At 38.4% G+C, this 27,552-nt stretch overlaps 1 protein-coding gene and 1 non-coding gene across 2 annotated transcripts; one reads left to right on the top strand and one right to left on the bottom strand.

The window, feature by feature from the left end:
* On the top strand, positions 1 to 26,976 carry EBAG9 (estrogen receptor binding site associated antigen 9). Its single transcript, XM_007524229.3, has 7 exons — positions 1 to 223; positions 11,533 to 11,630; positions 14,826 to 14,904; positions 15,632 to 15,790; positions 19,624 to 19,731; positions 20,496 to 20,587; positions 26,440 to 26,976. Exons 2-7 carry the CDS (start codon positions 11,548 to 11,550, stop codon positions 26,558 to 26,560), a joined length of 642 nt encoding a protein of 213 aa, XP_007524291.1. The 5' UTR covers positions 1 to 223; positions 11,533 to 11,547; the 3' UTR covers positions 26,561 to 26,976.
* Positions 16,710 to 16,796, bottom strand: LOC132542870 (small nucleolar RNA SNORD35). Its single transcript, XR_009553840.1, has one exon. It is a non-coding gene; the product is annotated as a small nucleolar RNA SNORD35 (small nucleolar RNA).
* Positions 26,977 to 27,552: the final 576 nt, after the last annotated feature.

Raw genomic sequence — 27,552 nt, 5'->3', positions numbered from 1 at the left:
GATCCCCAGCCACGGGGGTGGCCATGGCAGCTGCGCGGCGGCAACGCAGGCTGCGGAGGAGCGCGCGCCCCGCTTTGAATGAGCGGGGTTGGGACTGAACGGGCGCTCGGAGCGCGAGCTCCTGGAAGCCCCCGGCAGCGCGCCTGCGCGCGCCAGCTGTGTGTGCGCGCGCGCGCCCCGTAGCACTTCGGAGCCTCCGCCGGGCGGGGAGGGGGAGGGGCAGGTGAGTGTGTGCGGCTCGCGCGCGCCCGGGATCGGCTTCCCTCCCCCACCCTGTACCCTAACCGCCCCATGGGTCTTGAAGGGTGGTGGTGGCGGGGCGGGGGGGGGTGGCCTCCTCTGCCTGGCCCGGCTCGGGCTCGGCCTTTTCCGTCGCCTGCGACTTTTCCTCCCATCTTCCTTTTCGCCCCTCCACCCGGCTCCCCCCCCCACGCCTCACCACAGTGGCCGCCTGCAGCTCGAAGGAACTGTTTCCGGGTCACGGTGACCTCTGGGGTGAGAGCGTGGCCCCGGCCGTGTTGCGTTCAGTCTGCGGCGTGCTCGCCTAGGGGCAGCGTCCTACGAGGAGCTCTTGTGGACACCGCCAGGCACCCCGCCCCAGCCCGGCACGTTCGCCGCTTCTTCCTGCCTGCTTTGTACAGGCCTTGCTCTTGCTTCCCCCCCCCCCCCGCAGACAGGACTCCCCCCCCCCCCCAAAAAAAAAGGATCAAGTCCTCAAGTCCTGGGTCATCCAGCTCGCAGCTCCAGCAGTTGAGGACATTTCACCAAAAGCTCAGCACATGTGTCGGGCTCTGTGACTTGTCTTTCTCACCTGTGCAGTGGGGATGAGATCTTTCTGTCCACCTTCACCCACTGCTGGTGGATAAGCTGAAGTTAGGGCATTTTGAGTTAGGAAACGACTTTTCTTTGGAGCCATGGAGGACACAGTGGTCTCCGTGTTGGAGCTCCTTGCCTTGCAGGAGCCAGAGGTGCCAGCGATGCTGCACTGACTTCTGCACAGCCCACTTCCTGGAATCCTTTCTCTTGCGGCTGCTGAACTTCTCTTCTCTTCTCTTCTCTTCTCTTCTCTTCTCTTCTCTTCTCTTCTCTTCTCTTCTCTTCTCTTCTCTTCTCTTCTCTTCTCTTCTCTCTCTTCCCCTACCTTTATTTATTAGGTAGAGACAGCCAGAGGGATGGGGGAGACAGGAAAAGACACCTGCAGCCCTGCTTCACCACTCGCGAAGCTTTTCGCCTGCAGGTGGGGACCTGGGGTTCATACCTGGGTCCTTGTGCACTGTAACATGTGCGCTCAACCAGGTGCTCCATCAGCTGGCCCCGTTTTGTCTTATTCTCAACCTAAAAGTCAGTTCAGGGACCTCCTAATTTTTGGACAGGGGTCAGATCCTCCCCAACCTATCTCTTAAGTTTCAGATTTAACTTGAGGATACTATGTGCTTTACTAGAAAGATTTTTTTTTCTGCTTTATTTCAAATTTCAAAAATAGACTTTGGAAGTAGATAGCTTCTGCTGATTCCTGTACTCTAGTTTGTCTCCTTTTTTGTTTGTTTTTTTAAGGAGCTAGGTATGCCAACTGTTGGCCACTGAAAAGGATCCCATGTGCTCATGTTGATGTAAAAATTAAGAGGGAAAATGTGGTTAATCTAGTTTCTAATGTAGCATTATTATATTTTCTTTATTTGGGAGGATTATGGTTTATAGTCAGCAGTAAAATACAGTAGTTGGTACATGTGTAACGTTTCTCACTTTTCCGCATAACACTCCAACCCCCCACCTAGGTCCTCTTCCACCGACCTGAACACTCCCACCCCCACCCCGTAGCATTATTTAAAAAAAAAATTGTAGGTGAGTCATTTTCTTTCGACATAGTAAGTAGAAGCCATTTCTATTCCTAAAAACGTTCTTGCTTCAAACCCTTTGAGGATGGGCTGCTTCATGGTTCTGAACTTTATTCTGCTATATCTCAAATTTCTGTATTTTCCTGGTACTTAAGGGTATCCAATTAAATATCAGACTATTGATCTTTCGCTATTCTAAAAAGTGTTGGGGGAATGGCATAATGGCTCTGCAAGACTTTCATGCCCGAGGCTATGAGGTCTCAGGTCCAGTGCCCAGCACCACCAGAAGCCAGAGGGGTACAGTGCTCCTGTTTGTGTCTGTCTGTCTCTCTCTCTCTCTGTGTAGCTCTCTCATTAAAGTAAATTAATTGAATATTTAAAATATGGAAAGTATTGTGGGCTTGGTGAAATTGTTCCCTAGGTCCGTGTATTGTTAGGCCATGTGCTTGACCCATGTTCTAGCCCAGCCCCCACCATGTTGAAGGAAGCTTTGCTGCTATGGTCTCTTTCATTTTCTCTCTCTCCACCTCTTTGTCTGAGGGGCTGGGGGAGTATTTTGAAACAACCACAGGACAATTTAGTGTAAGATGCATACTTAACAAATTAGTGATTTAGATAGAGGTAGTACAAAATTCACACTGAATCAGTGCATATAACATTAAAGAAAAGGTTTCTCAGGGGCCAGATGGTGGCACACCTGGTTGAGCGCACATTTACTTATTAATTTTTTTTATTTATTTTCCATTTTGTTGCCCTTGTTGTCTTTTTATTGTTGTAGTAGTTATTATTATTGTTGTTGTTAGATAGGCCAGAGAGAAATGGAGAGAGATGGGGAAGACAGAGAGGGGGGGAAAGAAAGATAGACACCTGCAGACCTGCTTCGCCGCCTGTGAATTGACTCTCCTGCAGGTGGGGAGCCGGGGCTCCAATGGGGATCCTTATGCCAGTCCTTGTGCTTTGCACCACGTGCGCTTAACCTGCTGCGTTACCGCCCGACTCCGACATTTACTTATTTTTAAGAATAAGAACAACATCTATCGTAAGAATTTTTTTTTTGCAGGTGTTAAGTGAGGTAATATTTAGATAGTGCTTGGCATCCAGTAGTTATTGTCTGATGAATATTAACTCCTCTATTTCATTAACCATGAAAGCAAATTTTCCACAGAATGAGGATATTCTTAATTAACAGATGTCCCCCTTCTGTTTTTATCATAATTGCTGATGTCATTTGAGTTGGCAAATACATTCTGAGCATGCAGTAATATTTGTAGAAGGTGATGACCCTGGTTATCAGGACTTGTGAAATTCTCAAATCTTCACATGTATGTGTATCCTAAAATACACGGTTCTTTTCCAGTCCATAAATATGTTCTCCTTCAAAACATCCTGGTAACATTATCTTCTCATTTCTCTCCTAACTGAATCTCCTCAAGTTCCATGTGCTTAGCAGTCTGTCTGACTATCTCTGTTTATCTTTTGTTTTTTCTGGAAATTTAGACAAAAAATTTATGTAAGGAAGTTTGCACTCTTATTGGTAAAGAATTTTATTCTTGACAAGTCATCTTTAAAAAGGAAAGTTTTGTCCATCTTAATTTTTCATGTCATTACACCCAGTCTAATCATTCTTCCAAGTCTTATTTTGCAAACAATTAGTGGATATACTGGAAGAAGAATAAAATTCTCTGGGGAAGGATTGTACAGGTCTGGTAAACCATATAGAAGTAACTATACTACAAAAGAGAAAGTGTAAGTAAAGTAAGAATATACTGGACTTCAGAAGACTACTAGTCCAGCAAGAATAAGGCTTATGATAGAAAACTTGCAGTGGAAATGGGGGAATATGGGTAATATTAGGAAATGGACAAAGGTCTTTTGACAGTTTGGATTAAGGGACTAAAAGAAAAAAGGGTCAAATTATTTAATTTCTTTAAACATTTAGTTACGACAGAGAGAGAGAGAGAGAGAGAGAGACATACCAGAGAATTGAACCAGGGGTCTCTGGGATTTCAGGCATGGAAGTTTTGTGCTCTGATTTAAAAGTATTTCTTCTGTTGAGACTTATTACATTTTTGAAGCCCTCATTAATCACTGATTGAAAATGTTTATAACAGATGATTGAGTTATTTGAGCAATGAGCTTCTTAATATTTAACTCCCTGTTCAGAGTTCCTGTTCTATACCCTAGGTTACAGGCCTAAGTATTCAGTAAATCAGCCAGCTCTTGTGGTGCTATTGGTACGTCCTCCACACATATAAAAATATATGAGCTTTGCTAAGGGAACCTTTTTGGACTTTGTTGCTGCACCTTTAATAATGTTTACCCTTTTTACTTTTCAAACCAACCCTGGAAAATGAAAGGACTAGCTGAGTGTTTTGCTCTTAGAAAGCACTGGTTGTACAGAGTAGTTACAATCAGGTAACAGAGCTATGTTTCCTTGCTTTCTTGGTTGTTGTTGGTTTTTTGTTTGTTTTGTTTTCTGTATTTTTATCTTGTTTTGAATTTCACTTTCAGGTAAACCTTATAAACAATGTATATATTGTGTTGTCAGAAAAGACATTTATTTCCATGCAAAAATGTGTCAGGATTTTCTCGACAGCCCAATAATAGTAAGAGTATACCAATGATAACTACCACTCCGATTTTGGATGTAGAGCTTCTCCCTTAAGGTTCCATATCGCCTTCTCACATCAGAAATGATCACTGTTTTTTTTTTTTTTTTTGCTATATAATTTTATCCAACTCAGTGTAACAGTGTGTTAGCTGAGAAAAACTGTTACATGCTGTTTTCAAGACTTCCTGAGAGTATGGCTGGGATTAACTACAAACAGAACAGTTTTCTCTGCTTTAACCCCACAAAAAATTCAGTTTAATTTAGCATGTTATCAGTAACAAGATTATAACTATAGGTAGATGTAGATATGAGTGCTAGCTAGCTGGAAACTGTGTCCAGTCTTGTTGGTTCTTCTGGAGCTGGCTGAATTATAATCATCAGAGACATTAGTAAGGAGAAAGACCAGATTTTATTGTATGTTTCTGGAGAATTAGCATAACTTCAAATTCTAGAATAAATGAGACAAGCTCTTGAGCTTTTATTCTGAGCTAAAGAATCAATTATAGAAGCCTAGATTGTCAGGGTGAGAGAAAAAAGTTTCATTGCTCAGCTCTGGTTTTTGGTGGTGCTGAAGATTGAGCCTGGGACTTTGTTTTTGTTGTTCTTGTCTTGTTTTTTGACTTTAAAAAAAGTAGTATTTATTGGAGGATTAATGGTTTACAGTCAACAGTAAAATACAGTAGTTTGTACATGTGTAACATTTCTCAGTCTTCTACATAACAATTCAAGGTCCTCCTCCGCCACCATGTCCCAGAATCCTGCAGTACACCATAAACCTGGGACTTTGAAGCCTCAGGCATGAGAGTCTCTTTGCATAACCATTATACTATCTTCCCTTGTAATCTTCATTCTCTAAAGTAATGGGAACAGTTACTCTTGAGGCGTTGACTCACTTCTTTGCCAAGATGACACATATTGGGGAAAAGCCTGTCCTAGACATTTTTTTTTTGGGGGGGGGCTATGTGAACGTTTTGAGAAAGGCTTAATCTTTATGGAATTATCCTTACTAGCTTATTTGTTTATTCACTATTTATTTATTTCAAGATAGGCATAGAGAGAGAGACCAGTGAATTGAAGCTTTCTTCAATGCCTTGGGGGCCAGACTCCCACTCAGGTGGCACACATGACAGAGCTCCAAGTTATTGGGCTTGTTGGAAAAGTCATGCTACATTTTTTGCATGGAAAAACACAGAAATTGGGAGTCAGGTGGTAGTGCAGCAGGTTAAGCGCAGGTGCACCAAGCGCAAGGACCAGCTTAAGGATCCCGGTTCTAGCCCCTGGCTCCCCACCTGCAGGGGAGTCGCTTCACAGGCGGTGAAGCAGGTCTGCAAGTGTCTGTCTTTCTTTTCCCACTCTCTGTCTTCCCCTTCTCTCTCCATTTCTCTCTGTCCTGTCCAACAATGACAACAATAGTTATCTACAATAATTTTTTCTTAAAAAAGGGCAACAAAAGGGAATAAATAAATATTAAAACACACAGACACACAGAAATCAATGTAATGACTTTTCCAATACCCCATATCTGGCCAGCCACCTATTATATAGTTTTGAAAAACTAGTAAGCATTTTACTTTGGAGTATAAGCCCCATTTTTGTTGTTCCTGTTGTTGCTTTGTATGGTTATATGCTTTTCACTTAAGGTTTCTTCTTTTATTTTGTATTGGACTTTTATATTCAGCTATTCCTGATCTTTTTTTTTATTGCATAGAGACAGAAAAATTGAGAGAAGAGGGGGAAATAGAAAGAGGGAAGAGACAGAGAGACACCTGCAGCCCTACTTCACCACTTCCTAAGCTGTCTCCTTGTAGGTGAGGACCAGGTCCTTGTGCACTATAATGTGGGCACTTAACCAGGTGCGCTACCACCTGGCTCCTATACCTGACTTTTTATAAATATGTACAGAACAGAACTAAAATATGCTGTTTATACTTTTTTTTAAATTAAAGATAATTAAAAATTACTGTCATTCCTGAAGAAAATTCTTATTACAGACTGAGACAAACAGGTTTAAATTGTGACTTTGTTATTACCTGTTTGTCTTATTTTGAGCAGAAATGTCACCTAGGTATGTCCTGGTTTGCTAACTTAATTTTTTAAGAGGTTAGGTGTTAGAGTAACATTCAAGGTACTCCAACACAGGAATTATATGATTCTAAATGCCTCCATACTAATTCCTCCCTTTGACAACTGAGTCAAGAAAAAACTGAAATGTGAAACTATTGTCAGAAACATTTCACTTTGCTGTATGTATGCCTGAAATTTCTTGTGACTTAATAAATATTCTCCTTTACCTTTTAAAAATTATCTATTGTATATTCAATATAGACAGAAACTGAGAGGGAAGAAAGAGATAGAGATAGATAGATAGATAGACAGACAGACAGCCAGACAGACAGATTGACTGACAGGCAGACCAGCTGCCCTGCGTTACCACTCTTTCCCCTACAGGTGGGGACCAGGGACTTGAACCTGTATCCTTGGTGCTTGGTCATGTATGTACTCAGGCCGGTGTACCACTTACCCGACCCCTCTACTTCACCTTTCCATAGTGGAAAATATGATTTTGCTTTTGCGTATAAATATTCAGTTTTATAAACACTAATTAAAAAGAAATCCTTTTAACTAAAGTGCCTTCATGTCTTTGTCAAATTTTAGTTGTCCATGTTTATATAGGTCCATTTCTCTACCTTTCATTTTTTACCACCTGTTTGTTACTCCAACACTATACCATTTTGATTGCTATGGCTTTACAAATCTTGAAATAGGGTTATATTAACTCGTACTTTTTTTGTTTTTAATACTGGCTTCTGTAGGCCATTCGATTTTCCTTAAGAATTTTAGTATATGTGCTACAGAAGCAGGCATAGCCATATAAAATTTAAAATTAGCTTGTCAGTTTTGGATTTGGGATTTTGTTAAGTGTGTTTTGTTTCTCTACTAAGGTGAGTTTAGGACTTTTCTCTCTTAATTTGTCAGCATGGTGATGTCCATTTATTGTCAAGTATTAAACCAGCCGCATTCCCGAGATAAACCCTTGCTTGTCTTAATGTACTATCTATCATTGATTCCAATTTTCTAATATTTTGCTAAGGAGTTTTGTATCTATGTTCATAAGATACTGCTCTGGTTTTCTTTCTGATAAAGGCTTTGTTCTGGATGTTTACTGGTGTAAAAGGGCTTTGAAGAATGAGTTGGGAAGTAATCCCTCCTTAGTGTTCTGGCATTACTTACTTCTTCCATGACTGTTTGGCAATATTCACTAGTGAAACCACCTGGGTCTGCGAAGACTTTTAACTACGAATTCAAATTCTTTAATAGATACAAAGGTTTGTGAGCTGTGAGATCACTCACCCCAAAGAACCTTGTGCCTTACTGTGTGTGTGTAAGACACTTGGTTCGAGCCCTACATGGGAGCACCATGGTCAGAACTCAGGGGAGCGCTCCCTCTCTCTGAAATAAAGAATGAAGAAAACAGCCTAGGAAGATCTTTCAGCGGTGGTATAACACTTTCACAAGGCCCCTGGGTTCATTTCTTGTACTGCAATAAGGGGAGAAAAAAAAGATGTGGGGGTCTTCAGATTATGTACTTAACTTTTTTAGGATTATCACTAGTGATTAGTGTCTGCTTGACACCCCCTTTCCCAGTAGCCTTTTTTTTTTTTTTTCTTTGCTCCACAGAGGCCAGATAGAAGGTAAGAGGCAGAAATAGGAAGACAGAAGAGATACCAGCACACCAGTCATGATGCCTCCCCTTTTCAGGCATTTCCACATGGTTGCCCAAAGCTCAAAGCAACACTGGGTGGTTCTTTCTTTCCACTCACATATGTGTGATTTTACTTTTCCCAGGCCAACTTTTGCATTTTCCGATACAGAGATAGACAGGGACAGAGGGAAAGACACCACAGTATTGGTATTGTGATGTTCCCACATGGTAGCTGGCCTCCTGCTTGAGTCACATAGATGGCAAGGCCTAAACTAGCTGTCAGGCCCCTCAGTATCCTTTTAATATCTGCAGATACTCTGGTAATTTTATTTATGGTATTAGTGGAAATCTGGTATTAGGGATATTTATGTTTTGGTTTGTTAATGTGCTTTTAGTAACGATCTCTTTATCATGGTGAAATGAGCATTTTTTATATCTGCTAATATATTATCTATTGATGCTGAAATCAGTATCACTTTTATTTTCTTTTTTCTTATTTATTTTTGTCATTACTGAGGCCCTACTTCTCTGGGCTGACTTTTTCAAATACAGAGAGACAGAAGGGAAAAACAAGCTTCTTCCAGTGCCATGGGACCAGGCTCAAACCTGGGTGTTATTTATGGTAAAGCAGGAGCACTGTTTGGTTTTTACCAGTCTACGTGGCCGGCTTTAATTTCTCTTTCTTTTTTTTTTTTTATTTTATTAATGATTTAATAGTGATTGACAAGACTGTGGGATAAGAGAGGTACAATTCCATACAATTCCCACCACCAGGCCTCCATATCCCATCCCCTCCCTTGAAAGCTTTCCTATTCTTTATCCCTCTGGGAGTATGAACCAAAGATCTTATGAGGTGCAGAAGGTGGGAGGTCTAACTTCTATAATTGCTTCTTTGCTGGACATGGGTGTTGGTAGGTGGATCCATACCTCTAGCCTGTTTCTGTCTTTCCCTACTGGGGCAGAGCTCTGGGGAGGTAGGGTTCTAGGACTCATTGGTGAGATCGTCTGCCCAGGGAAGTCAGGTTGGCATCATGGTAGTATCTGCAACTTGGTGGCTGAAAAATCATTAAGGTACAAAGCAGAACAATTTGTTTAGTGATCAGGAACCTAAAGTTATAGTGGATGAAATTTGGAATCTTCATGCTGGAAGGACCTAGGAAGTCTATTTTAGGTATATTCCAAGGGGCGCATGACTTTACTGTTTTTTTGCTTGAGCCCGATAACTAACATGCAGGTGGGCTAGGAGTTTTGTCTGGGAAGATGTTTTCAGAGTTGGAAGATGGGACTAGAAAGCTGGATCAGGGCAGTGAGAAGCTTTCCCCATATGTTACTTACATACGGGGAAAGTATGTAAGTAACATTCACTGTAAACCACATCAATCTGACCTGGGGTCCATGTCTATTCATACTTAGCAAAGGAGCCTGTGTAACTTCTACATCCCTGTCAGTCAGAGCTTGCATTCCGTCATGGCTAGGAACATTCTAGGCTGCACTCATTTCAGGACCAGTCTTCCTGGAGTGACAGAGTGTGTTGACCCAGACTCCCTTTGGAGAGTGGGGCAGTGTCCACACTGAGAGCAAGGTCCTGTAGAAGCCTACAATAAGGTTTGTGATGTTGTTCCTGATGGAGATGATATATGATGTTGGAGAGAGGGATCTGTTAGATGTCTAGGACCATCATGTCCATGTGGGAATCCCAGGATTCCCTGACCAGGGTCCTGGATAATGGGGTGGCCTGGTAGTGACCACAAGGACCGTCATTCAAGTGTGCCGGTCTCTTGCCCTTATCCAGCTTTTGTAGTCCTTGATTTATCTGACATGGTTGGACTTTGAGTGGTTGAGGGGAGTAAAATATGAAGTAGATGAAGAAGGTATCTAGGTCTAAGTAGAAAATACTTGATTAAAAGTACTTTTAAGTCTAAAATATTTAATTAAATAATTTTAAGTCTTTTAGGTCCTTCTAGTTGCTTACTGCACTTATTGAGTCACTGTAGGCTACTGTACACTTTTACTTTAAGGTCTATATTTACCCCGCACTTATGGATACATGTGCACATGTGCCCTAGCTCATGGGCCCTGGTCTATATCTAGGTTCTGTAACTTTGTTAGGAAGTGCACCATCCAAAATGGAACTAAGGAGTCCTATGAGCTAGGAAAAGTGTCACCAGAGTATTGGAGCTGGAAGGTTGGCATCCCAGACCTTTAACTTCTTTTAATTAGTGTCGGTATGGTGTGTTCTTCCACATTCTTTTGATTTTTAATCAACTTATATTTAAAGTACACTTCTTATAGCCAGCATCTATAGTGAGGAGTTTGTGTATATATGTACCTGTGTGTGTTTTCTAACAACTTACGCCTTTAATTGGATGTTAAATATCTTGCATTTAACATTATTGATATAGGTAGGTTTAACTATATGCTGCTATTTCTTTTTTCTTTTCCCATTTGTTATTTGTTCACCCTTTGTTTATGGTTGCAGTTTCTATTATAGAAACTTCTAGGAGTCGGGCAGTAATAACACAGTGGGTTAAGCGCATGTGGCACAAAGCTCAAGGACTGGCATAAGAAACTTCCTTCATTTACTTCCTTCATCAGGTTTATTTTTTTCATTTTATTTTATTTTATTTTATTTTATTTTATTTTATTTTATTTTATTTTATTTTACAAGAGCACTGATCAGCTCTGGCTTATGGTGGTGCGGGGGATTGAACCTGTGACTTTGGAGCCTCAGGCATGACAGTCTGTTTGCATAACCATTATGCTATCTACTCCCGCCCCATTAAGTTTATTAACTGCAGATGAACCTTGTCCCTTAGATGATAATGAATCCTAGGGGTAGACCCAGTTATCACTATTTCTTTAAAGGATCTCCAGTAATGTGAAGCACTGGACTGTATGACTTCTATATTTATTTCCAATTTATTAGCTCCAAAACTTTGGGAAAGTTATTTGATCTTCCATTCCATTTCCTGTCCATGAAAGTATCTATCTAAAAGTTTAAAATGTTTAAGAATATTTTGAAACACTGTTATGGTTACATAGTTCAAGTTTCAAAAGATTAAAGGGAGTTAGTATGTATTGTTTTCTTATTCTTTATTGTAAATTGTAAAATAATAAATACAATTAGTTTTAGAAATTACTGTAAGAGTACTTTTAAAGGTCTTCTCAAATATTGAAAATTCTAAAAAGTCTAGTTTATTACTTTTAAAATTGCTAAATTTTTCAATTTTAAATTTACTCTATTACATTTGTATTTTATAAAGGGAAATAAATATATGTCTGATTTTTCTCAGCTTATAATAGGGCTTTTCAGGTCAACTTCAGAATAGTAGGATAGTTCATACACTCAATTTAATGCACTTATTTTTATGCACTTTTCACAGGTTTTGTTTCCCATCATGGCTATCACACAGTTTCGATTATTTAAAGTTTGTACCTGCCTAGCAACTGTGTTCTCATTCCTAAAGCGATTAATATGCAGGTAAACAAATTTTATGTTCAAATTGACTTTTTAATCTCCTTGCTAGCTATGAACACCTTTGATAATTGCAAGAAGGCAGAATATATAAAATAATCAAAATAATACTTTTCCTTTAAATTTATACACGTGATTTTTGGGTTTGTTTTGTTTGTTTGTTTTCAAATAACTCCTAAGCAGATAGGGCAAAAGTATAAAATTCTTTGGAGTCTACTTAGTTAATGGAACTGTTAGGCATTTCTTTTCTCCTCGTGGTGTTATGATTAAAGTACTAACACACTAAAACTAGGGTGCAGCAGAAGAGGAAGTGGAAGGCAATCAACTCCACACTCTTTTTAGATTGTTGGGGATTGAACCCAGGTCCTCATTCATGCACAGCACTCCTGAGCCACTGTGATGACCCAATTTTTATATTTCTAAAAGAGAGGGAGAGGGAGAGAGAGAGACTAGAAAACTGTTCTGTCATTCATGAAATTCCACTTGCTCCTGCTCTTGTTCTCACATGGAGGGAACTATCTCCATGGCCATATGCATGAAGAGCTTGCACTCTGCCTGCTGAACCACCTCCCTGACCTTTAACATGCCTCTAAATGGATGTTTCTGAGAAGTTATACCTGACAAATTTGTTCACAACTTACTGCTCACAGATGGTCACCAGCTGCAATGGAGGTTAGGAAATGTATTCTCTGACTAGCCATGGTATAGCCTCCAAAACTAAGCGTTCAGTTTATTGTTTGTAGAATGATCTGGAATTGAAAAAAAGAAAGAAAAACGAACAGCCCAAAGTATGGAAGCAGAAAGGAATGATTAAAAAAAAAAAAGAGTAGAGATGACCATGAAAGAAATAGAAATTTTAGGTTAGCACTGAAATCACCCAGGAAGAGGACAGGGTTTGAGACGTAGGAAGATCAGTGGATTTAGTGCCCAAATCATCAGAGCATGAAGAGTGGTCAGTAATTGATTAGGTAACATCGGGTATGAATGGAATAGATTCTGATTGCCAGAAAGAGGCTACAAGTAGTGTGAACAGTGGTGATTAATAATAGATCTTTTTTTCTTTGTATCTGTGTTCTCTAAAACTCCTGTTAAAAATTGTTTAGAGAAAGACACTTCATTTTATTTTGAATATGGTAAAGGCGTTTATGTCACTATATATTTCTATTGTTGATATAAGCATATTTATGATTGACTGTATGTTCACTGTTAAAAAAATACTACTCTTGTGTTAGGTTAATCTTTCCTTAGATGTCAGAAGGAACAGAAGCCTTGTATTCTAAAATACCAGGTTTGTGTCATAAGTTTGGTGGTAGATTGTTATTACTTTTCTATTCATTCTTTAAATAAAGTGTGATCTCCAGCCTTACAATAGAAGTAGCTGATTTTATCAATTAGCTGTAAGTAGGTGCTTTATTGTTTTCTTGAATAAAGTTCAATGATAAACCATTTATAATAGCAGTCATTTTTTGAGTGTGTTGTTCCCTATATTCTGTAGGTGCTTTGAATATGTTACTTAATTAGACTCTTACAAATTTAAATTTGATCGCCTGCATTTTACAAATGAGCATATTGAAACTAAGAGGGTAGGTGATTTTAACTGGAATCAGAATTAATAAAGTTAACATCGAAAAAAATAGTTTACACCAATTTCATAGTCCATATACTTGACAGCTGAGTTGTAATACCTATGTTGTTTGATAGATTACTTTTCCTACTAACCCTTAAAACTTATCTATAGTTTAGTTCATACTAGTGGCTATAGTAATTTGTAGTAATTCAATAGTTTAATCTCATCTAGAAGTGGAATCTGTAAGATTTTGTAGAATTTGTAGTAATTCAATAGTTTAATCTCATCTAGAAGTGGAATCTGTAAAACAAATAGATACCAGGCTACCCAGGTTAAAACAGCCTAGATACCCCACAGCTCCCACCTACAGAGTGTGAGACCATTTTGCATTTTTATTTTTGAGTATGTATTCCTCCTTTGTTTATAATTAAGGCCCAAGCCAAAAAGTGGTTGTCCTAGCCAAGATTTAAGAACAATATCTAAAAGATACATGTCTTTTCATATTTTAATAGAAAGCTGCTATTTATTAAAATAAATAGTTCTGGACCAGGAAGCTGTGTCAGTGGTAGAGCACATTCCTTGCATATGGAGGGCTCTGGTTTTGGTCCCCAGCAGTACAGTAAAAAAGATTTATAAATAACACTGGAGAGAGAGCTCCTAGGGTAGAGCACATGTGGCCTGGGTTCATACCTCTCCCCCTCTCTGGATACAGTGAATGATAAAACAGCCTGGAGCAGTACACCAGGCTTTATCTCCACAAGGGGGAAAAAGGATCAGCGAGTTGGTTCAGCATTACAGCATAGGACTTGCATTTCTTTTTTTCTTTTCTTTTCTTAAATATTTATCTATCTAGCTATCTATTGTTAGATAGAGACAGCAATTGAGAAGGGAAAGGGAGGGAGAGAGACATTTGCAGCCCTGCTAAACCACTTGTGAAGCTTTCCTTACCCCTGCAGGTAAGGATGCACTGTAATGTGTGCGCTTAACCAGATGCGCTACTGCCTGGTCCTAGAACTTGCATTTTCTGAAGCCCCAGATCTCATCCCTAGCAGTGCCATATGCTAGAACTGAGTGGTATTCCGCTGTCTCTCTCTCACTTTCCTATAAATAAATCTTAGAAAAACAATAAAGACATGGTCCAGGAGGTGCACAGTGGACGACAAAGCATTGGATTCTCAAGCATGAGGTCCCGAGTTCAGTGCCCCCCCCCCCCACACACACCCAGCAGCACATGTACCAGAGTGATGTCTGGTTCTTTCTCTTTCTCCTATCTTTCTCATAAATAAGTAAATAAAATAAGTAAATAAAATCTTTAAAAGAAAAAAACAATAAAGGTAGAAATAGAATGGAATTCTCATCTTTCACAGTAAAAAACTTTAATAACCTATAAAGTGAGCAATTTAAAAATATAAAATTTATGATTTTATAAAATTATAAAATAATTTAATGAAATTTATAATTTAAAATGATTTAACTATGCTATGTATATTAAATATATATTTATAAAATATAAAGTGAAAAATAATTATACATATTTTTAACATCTTTGCTTTTACAAAGGATACTTATATCCTTAATGCTTTCATTGCTGTTGATTTGGTAGTTCTTGAAATGGATGATATGTTTTGTTTTAGATCTGGGAGAGGACGGAAATTAAGTGGAGACCAGATTACTTTACCAACTACAGTTGATTACTCATCAGTTCCTAAACAGGTGATTTAAAACAAAACAAAAAAAGCTGACAAAATGTCTTGCGCCACATTTTCCAAATGATACTTTACACCATTCTATTAGCATATGATTTAATTGATTGGGTTGCCAGAGTCATTATTTTGCTGTAGTTTTGAGTTCTAAAAATTGTATTTGGTTCTTCATTTTATTTCCTGTTTCTTTGCTGAGATTTTTTTTTATACTCATGCCCCACCCCACTAGAACATTTTTAAAGCAATTCTGAAATCTTAGATTCTAGTGATATCTAAGTTATCTTGGTGTTGATGTCTGTAGACCTTATCCATGTGACTTGAGATTTCTTGAGTCTTTGCTAAATGCTTTTGCATTGTTTCATTGGCATTCTGAATATTATGTTTTGAGAATCTTATCTTCTTCGAATCCTATTAAGAATGTTGGTATGTTTTGTTTATTAAAAGGCAGTCAGAGCTTAGTCACAAGTTCCAGTCCTTCTGTGGACTATAGAGTTCTAATGTCATTTTAGTTTTCAGAATACCCCCTCCACCCCCTTTTTTTTTAATGAATGGAAAGAGCTCATAGTGGAAATATTTTGAAGACCTTTAATTTAGTTTTGCTATGTGATGACATTGTTTATTCCCCTTATAGTTAAAAAGAAAAAGTTGATAATGTCTTAGGAAGCCCATTTATTAAGGAATGGCAAATGAGACATTTAATTTGCTTGTGACTGACAGTACTGATCAATTAAATCTAGACAGATATTGAAGAATGGACTTCCTGGGATGAAGATGCGCCTACCAGCATAAAGATTGAAGGAGGGAATGGGAATGTGGCCGCACAGCAAAACTCATTGGAACAACTGGAACCTGACTATTTTAAGGACATGACACCAACTATAAGGAAAACTCAGAAAGTACGTTAAAGATTTGTGCACTTGGAGATTGAACTGCTTTTCAGATTCCTGTATTTAAACTGACCCAATATAGGCAGTGTTTGTTAGAATGTCAATTTCTCATCAATTTCTTGTGGTTTCTGTCATGTTAAAGACGTTTCTTTAGGGGGCCAGGTGGTGGCACATCAGATTAAATGCACATAGTACAAAGTGCAAGGATCTTGGTTCAAGACACACACCCCCACACACACACACACTCCCTACCTGCAGGGGGGACACTTCACAAGCGTTAAAGCAGGCCTGCAGGTATCTCTTCTTTCTCCCTATCTCCTCATCTTTTCTCAATTTCTCTGTCCTAGCCAATGGAAAAAAAAAAAAATGGCCACCAGGAGTAATGGATTCATAGTATCAGGCACTGAGCCCCAACAATAGGGGCAAAAAAAAAAGACATTTCTGTATTCACGGTCCTCAACACAGATCTAGTATTTTGTATGCTTGGGTTTTAAAAAATTATATTTTAGGGCTAGGGAGATAACATAGTGGTTATAAATAAGACTTCTATGCCTGGCTGCTGGGTGGTGGCTCACTTCATTGAGCACACAGGTTACCATGTGCAAGGACCCAGGTTCAAGACCCTGCTCCCCACCAGCAAAGAGGATGCTTCATGATAAATAAAGCAGATCTGCAGATGTCTCTCTCTTTTCTTCTCTGTCTTATCCTCCCCTCTCAGTTTCTTTCTGTCCTAGCAAAAGTAGAAAGAAGAAAAAGGAAAAATTGGCATTGAGTTCCAGTGATAACCCTGGTGGCAATAAAATAAACACATACATAGATAGAAAATAAATAAAATAAAAAGACTTATATACTGAGTAAGGTCCTAGGTTTAAGCCCCAGTACTAGCATAAAACCAGACCTGAGAAGTACTTTTTTTTTTTTTCTTCCCCTCCTGGCATCAGCTGAGTCACTGGCATTTTCGGCAGCGCCTTCAGCGGCATTCGCAGACCATCGTGAGAATAAACCATCATCTGCCAGAGAAGTACGCTTTTAAGCAAGAAAAGTCTCTGTTGTTGTGACCAGGAGGTGGCATAATATCTAGAGCTTTGGGCTTAAAAATAATGCAGTCAGTTCTGAGTTCTTTTGCCAGCATTGCATGCAGCAGATTAATGCTCTAGTTCGCGCTCCTAAAAATTTTATCTGAGCATTTATTGAAATTCTGCTGTTCATCAATTCTAGACTCCAGTCTCTGGAATAGAGACTAAACTAAATATGATATCTTTCTAACTGTGAAGGAGTCCAGTTTAGTGATGTGTGTGAACTGATAAGTGGTTTCCCTTGTTTGTAAACATTACAAAACTGCCCTGTCTCTGAGATAAAGTAATTAGTTACTGCATTTATGTTAGTTGTCTATACTTTACTTAATCTCTTTTAAGATGAATATGGAATACCACTTAAAAATCTAGAGAATTGCTGGGAAAAGAACAATGATTGAATATTTTGTTTTCTTAAGATAGTACACATACATTTAACTTTTTTTAAATTAATAAATAGAGAAGAACATATAAGGAAAAGCAGCAGCATTATTCCTCATCACTCTTCATAGCCAATCCTCTGTCTTAAAAGCATTCACTGACAGCTTTTCCTCTTTGGGATTTTTTAAAAAATGTTTTCTCAAATTTTAAAATCATCTACATGTATAATAATACTGCCATTTTAATACAGCTTTATTTATTTTGGATAGAGACATAGAGAAATCGAGAGGGAAAAGAAGATAGGGAGAAGGACAGAGAGACACCAGGAGTACTATTTCACCATTCATGAAGCTTCCCCCTGTAGATGGGGTCCAGAAGCTTGTACTCAGATCTTTGCACACTGTAATGTGTGTGTTGAACCAGGTATGTCATCACCCCGGCCCCTATACTGTCATTTTTATTTTATTTATCAACTACAGATGTCCACTAACTTTTTAAAAAAAATTTATTTATAAAATAAAAAATATCGACAAGACCACAGAATAAGAGGGGTAAAATTCTACACAATTCCCACCACCAAAGTTCTATATTCCATCCCTTCCCTTGAAAGCTTTCCTATTCTTTATCTCTCTGGGAGTATGGATCTAGGGTCATTATGGGGTACAGAAGATAGAAGGTCTGGCTTCTGTAATTGCTTCCTTGCTGGACATGGGCGTTGGCAGGTTGATCCATACTCCCAGCCTGTCTTTCCCTTGTGAAGTAGGGCTCTGGAGACTTGGGATTCTAGGGTACATTGGTGAGGATGTCTGCCCAGGGAAGTCAGGTTGGCCTCATGGTAGCATCTGCAGTTAGGTGGCTGAAAACCATTAAGATATAAAGAAGAACAAAATGTTTAATAATCAGGAACCTAAAGATAAAAGTATAGCAGATGAAATTTGGGGTTCTCATGTTGGAAGGAGCTAAAAAGTCTATTTTAGTTATGTTCCAAAGTGCCCATGACTTTACTCATTTTTGCCTGAGCCCTACAGCTAACATGCAGGTGGACCAAAGGTATTATTTGAGGGAGATGGTGTCAGGATTGAAAAAAGGACTAGAAAGCTGTATCAGGGAAGAAAGTAGCTCCCAAATATGGGGAAAGTATATAAATAACATTAACTGTAAACCCCATCGATTTGATCTGGGGCCTATATTCAGTGCAGGAGCCTGTGTAACCTCTGCATCCCTGTAGATCTGAGCTCACATTCTGTGTTCATAGATAGGAACATTCTAGACTACACCCATTGCTAGACCCATCTTCCTTGAGTGATAGAGGATTTTGGCCCAACCTCCCTACAAAGAATGGGGGCACTCCCTATCATTGTTGATCCACATTGAGGGCGAGGTCCTGTAGGGGCCCACAGAGGGGTCAATTAGTCCACACTTTTCTAATAGCTACTTGTATTCTTCTACTTTAGGCCAGTTTCAGCTGCACATTTATTTTTACCATTTCAGGGTCAGCAACATTCACATTCCTTAGCCATAATTTTGTTTGGTTACTCAAAGTCTCAATGCTGACAAGTATAAAGTTGTTTATTGTTCAGATATCCTATAAGTGAGTTTCTTAGTAGAAAACTATTCTGTATTGTTAAAATATATCATCCTTCTTAGTAGAAACCTAATATATTACAGTGTAGTGCCTTAGTAAATTAATTAGGATGAAAATGGGGTTGAACATGGAGCCTCAGACATAAGAGTCTGTTTGCATAACCATTATGCTATCTCCCCTGCCCATGAAAATGTTTTTGAGCTGGAGAGGTCATTCTGAAAAATTACTGTATTCATAGGTACACAAATGCATAGAGGACAGATCTTTATTTTTGCAGGAAGTGATGAGTATTTTAGTTTAATACAGTAACCAAAAGTGCCTCACTAAAGTGTGGAAGATGGGAGTTTTTGTTTTTTCCCCTTCCCCTTCCTCCCTCCCTTCTTTCCTCCTTCCCTCACTCCCTTCCACTTTGTTTCATTGAAGCTGGTGCTTTACTATTCCAGACCAACTTTTTCATATGTAGAAGGGAGATGGAGAGAGAAGAAAATCTGCCACAGCACCAAAACTTGCCTTGTTGTGGGCTTGAACCAGTTCAGACTGGGACAAACTAGGCACCTTCCAAGTAAACTGTCTTCTCAGCCTGAGAATTTTTTTTTTTCAGTGAAAAATAAGCTTTCTTAGTATGTAACTAATTTGTGTGCTAATTATTTGGGAATTTAGATACTTTTATAGGTAGTTTTGGTTTTTACATTGTAAACTATAAAAGCAATTAAAGCTAATTTTAAGTAATTTAAACATTATTGTGTCCATATGTATACAATTTATAAGATATTTTTATAATTCTACTTCAATTAATCTTTCAGATCATTATTAAGAAGAGAGAACCATTAAATTTTGGCACCCCAGATGGTAGCACAGGTTTCTCTAGTAGATTAGCAGCTACACAAGACATACCTTTCATTCACCAATCTGTAAGTATGCTTAAGCAAGGAATTTTTTTTTTTTTAATTTATATTTTCTTTTAAAAGTTAAAAAAAAAATTGGGGACCAGGCAGTGGCATACCTGGCTAAGCACACACATTACAGTGCACAAGGACCCAGGTTCAAACCTCTGGTCCTCACCTGCAAGGGGAAAGTTTCGGGAGCAGTGAAGCAGGGCTGCAGGTGTCTTTCTGTCTCTCTCCCTCTCTATCTCCCCCTCCCTACTCAATTTCTCTCTGTGTCTATTGATAAATAAATAAATGTTTAAAAGAAAGTATTCAAAAATTTTTTTAGTTGAATTGAAGATAGTATTTTTGTTTCTATGTCCTTCAAGCAGGTTTTGAAGTTTGAGAAAGATTAATCTGGAATGTTACTCAATCCTGTCCATTTATGAGATTATAAAATATAAACACTAAAATCAGATTGCCATCAGGCAGATAAAAGAGACAAAAATGGTATTTAAAAAATGTGACATTCCAAGAGAGTACCACCAAAATGAGAGATTTAACCTTGATAGCAGGTTATTTTTAACTGGGGCAGGTGATGGGGGTTCTAATGGCTTCTAGTACAGTTGTTGATCCATGGGTACAATCTCCCACCTCCCTGTGATAGGTGTCTGCAAAACAAAACGAGAAGGTTCAAACAGGGGAATGAATGACAAAAGTCTGAACTTTGCTTTCCAAAGATAGTCTTCTAGACTGCTAGGAGGAGAGAGGATAGCTCTTTACCATCATGTTTGTTGTTGCTGTTAAAGCCTGAGTTAGGTGACCTAGACACCTGGCAGGAAAATACCAATGCATGGGAAGAAGAAGAAGACGCCGCCTGGCAAGCAGAGGAAGTCCTGAGGTGAGTAGTGTGTACATTGCTACATGAGTACAAGAACTGGATTTCCTCTTATTTTTCAAACTTTTATTGAAAACAAAACATGTTAGATAAAGATAGTGAGAGAGAAAGAGAGGAGTTGCAAGCTTTATGGTCCCAGGAGAGAGCAAGCGAGAGCAAAGGAAGAGACATACGTGATGAGCCAAAAGGGGGGGAGAGAGGGAGAGGGAAAGAGAGAGAAACTCCTCTTGTCTTAAGGTCAAGAAAGTTTCTTTTGCTAAGATAGTGTTTTTTGTTTTCTCATTTGAACCTTACATAATGTAGGTGTTGGGTTTTTTGGGGTTTTTTTTGTTTTGTTTTATACTTTTGGCTACATAATCTAAACCTTTTTTTTTTTTTCTCAGTTGGGGAAATTGTGTTTTTCTTGCAGTCTTATGGCCTGCGTACAAACATTTGTACCTCTGCCATCAACCCTTTTACATTATGGAAGGATTCAGATAGTTTTATTAGTAAAACATGAAATCACTACTTAGCTAAATCACTCTTCCCAGTGATTTAGGAGTGGCATCTTTTTATTTTGAGGACTTGTTCTAATTTTTTCCCTGGCTGATGATTTCTAATCCCCCTCTTTTTTTTTTTTTTCTAATTTAAGACCATAATTAAATTTTTGACATTATGTAAATTTCAGCTATAAAGCACTATAATCACATGTTGGAACTTAAATACTCTTTCATGGGCATCATCAGAGGTCAAGCTTCACACTGTCTACCATACAGAATGCCATCCTCTGCTTATTTCACTCACTCTTGACTCCCTTCTCTGGAAATCTCTAATCTGTTCTTCTGTGTCTTTGTTTGCTTTCTTTTTTATATAATTAAAAAGAATTTTTTTTTTTATTTAGTTCAAAGAGAAACAGAGAAATTATGAGGGAAGGGGAAGATAGAGTAGCAGCAGAGAGAGAGTGAGAGGGAAAGGGAGAGGGGAGAGAGAGAGAGAGAGAGAGGGAGAGAGAGAGAGAGACTGAATGACTGACTGGGGGGCTTGAACCCGGGCCCTTGCATGCTGTAATATATATGCTCAACCATGTGTGTCACACCATCTGGGTTTCTTTGTATTCCACATAGGGTGAAATCAAATAATAGTTTTCTGTTTGATTGGCTTTATTTAGTGTAATAGCCACAGACTTCATCTGTATTGTTGCACATGGGTAGATCTTGTTTGTTTGTTTTTGGAAGCTGAATACTGTTAGACATCTACATTCTCCACTCACCCACCTATATCGGATGCTTAGCTTGCTTCCATAACTTTGCAGTTGTGAGTAGTGTTGCATTAACTATAGACAGGGTGCACATACCTTTTCAAATAGATTCATACTCTTCAAATAAATTCCTAAAAGTGGAGTAGCTGGATAATGTGATACTTCTGTGTTCAGTAGTTCAGAGAAATCTCCATACTGTTTTCTATAGTGGCTACATGCCTTTAAATCCACCCCAACAGAGTATGCAACTTCCTTGTCAACACTTAACTTCTTGCCTTTTTTGAAAAACAGTCATTCTTAACAGTCATAATCATCCTTACAGAATCGAAATCACTATAGAAATTGTGATAAAAGTTGAGAGGGATAGCTTAGTAGTTCTGCAAACAGTGTGTAATGCCTGAGGCTTGAAGGTTCAATTCCCCACCCCACCTTCAGCCAGAACTGAACAGTGCTCTGATAAATAAGCAAAAGCCCCATGGATAGACACTGGATAATAATCTTATTGTTTGTAATAATAGTTTTATTAACTGCAAATGAAATCTTTTTACATATACACAACATACTGCATTCTATGATTTATACCTTCTTCTCTATGAAATGTATTTATTCTCTTGACAGATCTTACTATGAGATTTGAACCACTGCTATATGTACATTTCACAAAGTAAAAGTTAGACCTTTGCCCCCCACCCTCCAACCCCCACCATGGACTAACAAAGGCCGGTGTGTTTAGAAGACAGCTATGCTTACCGATATACTACCAACACCAGGCCAGTATGTTTGAAGGAAAGCAAGTTTTTTTTTTAACTAAAGGCATATATATATATATATATATATATATATATATATATATATATATATATATATATATATTAGTTATATATATAACTAAAGGCATATATATATATATATATATATTTAGACATCAATACAACAAGGGCAACAAAAGGGAATATATATATAATATATATTATATACATTATATAATTATATTATATATATATATTCCCTTTTGTTGCCCTTGTTATATAATGTATATATATGTTATATACATTATATAATTATATTATATATATATATATATTCCCTTTTGTTGCCCTTGTTGTATTGATGTCATCATTGTTGGATGGGACAGAGAGAAATGGAGAGAGAAGGGGAAGATAGAGAGGGGGAGAGAAAGACACATGCAGACCTGCTTCATTGCTTGTGAAGCAACTCCCCTGTAGGTGGGGAGCCAGGGGCTCGAACTGGGATCCTTACGCTGGTCCTTGCCCTTTGTACCACCTGCGCTTAACCCACTGTGCTACTCCCTGACTCCAGAAGGAAAGCAAGTTTTAAAATACTCTACAGGGGTGGAGGTAGATAGTATATTAGCTATGCAAAAAAACCTCTCATGCCTGAGGCTCCAAAGTCCCAGGTTCAATCCCCTGCACCAAGATAAGCCAGAGCTGAGTAGTGCTCTGGTTAAAAAAAAAAAAAAAAAAAAGCCATAAAGTACCTATATCTTTTTATATATCTCAGTTGATGCACATGAAAGCACTGTCAAGTAGATAATTAAGTAATCACCAGCACATTTTTTTAAAAAAAATTTTGTCTATTTATTTGATAGAGACAGCGAGAAATTGAGAGGGGAGGAGGAGTTAAGGGGGGAAAGAGACAGAGAGATTACCTGCAGCCTTACTTCATCACTCATGAAGCTTCTCTCCTAAAGGTAGGGATCAGGGACTTGAACCTTGGTCCTTGTGCACTGTAACATGTGCACTCAACCAGGTGTGCCATCACCCAGCCCCTCACCAGCACATATTATAGAAAGAAAATATTCCAGAGAACTTCAAGTTCTATTGTTTGCTGTTTTCTGTTCCTTGTTTTTGCTAGTAATATGCTTGACTGTTGTTGCTGTTGCACTAAGGCAAACAGTTTACAAAAAATTATCTTAGAATTTGTGATTCACAGTCATCACTGATTACAACTCTTACTAGCCTAAATGTATTTCAATTACTTGTGCACTCTAAAAATGATGAAAATATATTGATGTAAGTTTTCTTTTATTTTAAAATATTATATTTTTATTTTTAAATTTTTTATTTATAAAAAGTAAACGTTGACTAAACCACAGAATAAGAGAGGTACAACTCCACACAATTCCCACCACCAGAACTCTGTATCCCATCCCCTCCCCAGATAGCTTTCCTATTCTTTAACCCTCTGGGAGTATGGACCCAAGGTCATTGTGAGATGCAGAAGGTGGAAAGTCTGGCTTCTGTAATTGCTTCCCCTCTGAACATGGGCATTGACAGGTCAATCCATACTCCCAACCTGTCTCTCTCTTTCCCTAGAGGGGCGGGGCTCTGGGGAAGTGAGGCTCTAGAACACATTGGTGGGGCCATCTGCCCAGGGAAGTCTAGTTGGTATCATGTTTAGCATCTGGAACTTGGTGGCTGAAAAAAGAGTTAACATATAAAGCCAAACAAATTGTTGACTAATCTTGAACCTAAAGGCTGGAATGATTCATATGAAGAGTTGGGGGGGGGGTGTCTCCGTTTTGTAGATAGTTAGTAGGCCTATTTTAGTTATATTCCTAAGAGCCCATGACTATACTAGTTTTTTTTTTCCCCCTGACTTTCTTGAATGAATTTATTATGACTCCCTTGGACAGCCAGCAGAGGGTGCAGTTGAATAACTGAGTGTTGGGGTTCTTGTCATTTTTCCTTCTCAGTGTTTTGAACATTTTTATTTATTTATTCTAGAATAGAAATTGAAAGGTAGGAGGAGATGCAGAGGGAGAGAAGGGGAGATACCTGTAGTACTGCTTCACCATTTGTGAGGCTGCTTTCTTGCTGGTAGGGACTAGGGGCTTGAACTCTCATCCTCATGCAAGGTAATCTGTAAACTGAACTGAGTATTCCACTGCAAGGCCCCTAGCATTTTTTTAAATAGGGAAGGGGTTAGCAAAACTGTGGTTGTTTATAATAACTAGGTCCTATTTGGTCATTATTCAGTATAAAGGAAATAACTTTAAAATTACAACGGGTAGCTTTTGTATTTAATACATTATCAAAGAGGAGAATTCATCTTTTTAAATTCAATTTGATAAGTCATAGAGATAGAATTTGGAGTGTTTCTGAATTTTTGGGGAGTCTAGTGATTATCAGTTTCATTAGCCACAGTGCTAAATGAACAATTGCTCATTTTAAATCTAGTAATCTTTATGATAGCACACTAGAGTGTATGAGCTCACAAGAATCTTAGTAGTCATTGTACAAAACCACTCTTTTTTCTATGCTGTCCTCTTGCACTAGGAGCAAAATAAGGCAAAAACCCCCCCCCCCAAAAAAAAAAAAAAGAAAGAAAAAGAACTTTGACAGGTATCACAGCTTGGGAGAGAATTTATTAGTCAGTAGTAGACATACTTCATACCATAAATTGTATAAACAGACATGAAGACTTCCACACATTGTTACTACTCCCAGGAGAATATTCAGAATTTTAAATGTATATTCACACATTACGTCCTCTTCTAACTTGGTCAGAGGATTTGCCACTTTCATGAAAGCTCAATATTGTGATCATTAAGAAAGCTCCTGGTGCTCTTTTTTTGGATAGGATAGAGAGAAATTGAGAAAGATGGGGAAGATAGAGAGGGAAGAGGGAAAGAGACACTCGCAGACCTGCTTCACCATCTGTGAGGCGACCCCCCCTGCAGGTAGGGTGGTTGCTGTAGTAATTTCAAGCATATATCTGAGCAGGAAATACATATTTTGTCTATGGTAATCTCTAAATAGCCTTTTGTGCTAGTAGCATTCATTGTTGGTTTCGACATTTCAGCTAGTAATTAGATCAAAGCCTGACTATTTTACATGCTTATAACCTAACTCGTCTTTTGCAATTATTTGTCTATCTACTTTTTCACTTGTAGCATTTTGACGTTTTAAAAGTATTTATTTATTTATGAGAGGAGAAAGGGAGAGAGAAGGTACCAGAATACTACTCAGCTCTGGCATAGGTAGTTCCAAGGATTGAATCTGTGGCCTGTAGGGCTTAAGGCATGCAGCTTGGCTCACTTACAGGCTGAGCTATTTCTTCAGCCCCATTTTTACTTCTTTTGTGCATATTATCAGTTTTGCCTGAAAGTGTGCAGGACTAGTAAAAAGTAGACTTGCTTAGCTATTCTTTAGATACTTTAGTTAATTGATGATAAAGATCAAAATGCCATCTAAAATATAATTCCATATTCTTCAGTTTTAGCCATCTATGATTCTCCCTACTCCTGTTTGTGCGTTTAACTGAGAATGGCATACATGTTCTCCTCTGTTAGTTTTTACTTGTACCGTATGTTACCTAGTGTTTCCTATCCCATGCCCAACTATGATCAACACTTCCTTCTTCAGTGTTGCATACTTCTTGACTTCCGTTCTCACATCCTAACCCTTTAAAACCCAGGGCCAAGCTCTCTTCTTTCTGATTTTTCCTGTTACATCACCCCAGCCTCCACATAAATTAGTAAGTGAAGGCAGAAATGGTTAGTGATGCTGAGCCCATGGGTTTTGACAGGGGCTAGGGAAGACTTCAGTTGATACTCAGGTGCTGTCATTCTAAAAATATGAATTCTTCTTTTCAGACAGCAGAAGATAGCAGATAGAGAAAAAAGAGCTGCAGAACAACAAAGGAAGAAAATGGAAAAAGAAGCCCAGCGGCTAATGAAGAAGGAACAGAACAAAATTGGTGTGAAACTTTCGTAACAAATGTTCTTCACATGTCATAGTGCCAGTAGAAGAATCATGAGTTCCACAACACAAGCACCATTTCTATGAATTCAAGAGTATTTCAAGATTACAACACACTGCTAGATTCTAATGTATTCATCAACCATCTGGGACACCAGGATTCTCTCCAAGTGTCTTGAACTCTTAAGTGATTGAGATGCAAGAGAACAACAAAGACTATGAGATATTTTCTTCAACATGCTCCAACTATAAGACAACTGTTTGCTGTAGAAAATTTATTATTACAAGTGGAATATACCAGTACCTCTTCATGCTAGTGTTTCTAGCTATATAAATGGGTGTAAATAATTTATGGTGGGAAAAGAACTCTTCTGTCTATACAATGCTTTCTTCAATGTGCATTACAACAAAATAAATCATTTAAAAATATGCTCCCGTTTCCATGATTACCTAACCTAAATCAAACAGACTTGCAGGGCTATTTCTATCCTTTTGTTGTCAGAAGTCTCTGCTCTACAGTTCGTCAGATTGAGTTGGTATTGTTTATGTGTGGTACATAATATCTAGGGATCTGATGGTTTGACTTTTCAAGAAAATGACATTAAATGCAATAATTTTACTTAAATTATAAAACCTTTGCACATCATTCTTTTCTTTTAGGTGGTGATGTAATGTTACGTATACGTGTGGTTTATATTGCATGTACACTACCTGTGTTCAATAAGAACATCACTGGTTATTGAATTATAAACTAAGACCATAATAATATTATTGGGGGGAAGTGTTGACTACCTCCAAATAGTTTCAAGGAAGTAGATGGAAATTGTGTTCACTGGGGGGGGGGGGGATGTAGGTTCAATTTCATTTAAAATCCCATTAATTTTTTCTATACTTTTAAAATGTATCCAGCCTAATTTTCTGTGTCTTTACTTCAGTAAAAGTAGTTGCCCCAGAATAACTTAGTGTGGGTTTTTTAAGTGGCATTCTGCAGACCAAATACTGCTAAT

Source organism: Erinaceus europaeus, chromosome 1, assembly GCF_950295315.1.
Source record: "Erinaceus europaeus chromosome 1, mEriEur2.1, whole genome shotgun sequence".
Classification (NCBI taxonomy): domain Eukaryota; kingdom Metazoa; phylum Chordata; class Mammalia; order Eulipotyphla; family Erinaceidae; genus Erinaceus; species Erinaceus europaeus.
Note: the sequence above shows the minus strand (reverse complement) of the source record. Positions and strands in the feature narration are given on the sequence as shown.

Excerpts from the sequence above, each read along its gene's own strand:
- EBAG9 (XM_007524229.3), top strand. The coding sequence starts at position 11,548 with ATGGCTATCACACAGTTTCGATTATTTAAAGTTTGTACCTGCCTAGCA. Across the intron at positions 19,732-20,495 it reads TACCTTTCATTCACCAATCT|CCTGAGTTAGGTGACCTAGA; the intron begins GTAAGTATGCTT and ends TTGCTGTTAAAG. Across the intron at positions 20,588-26,439 it reads CAAGCAGAGGAAGTCCTGAG|ACAGCAGAAGATAGCAGATA; the intron begins GTGAGTAGTGTG and ends TCTTCTTTTCAG.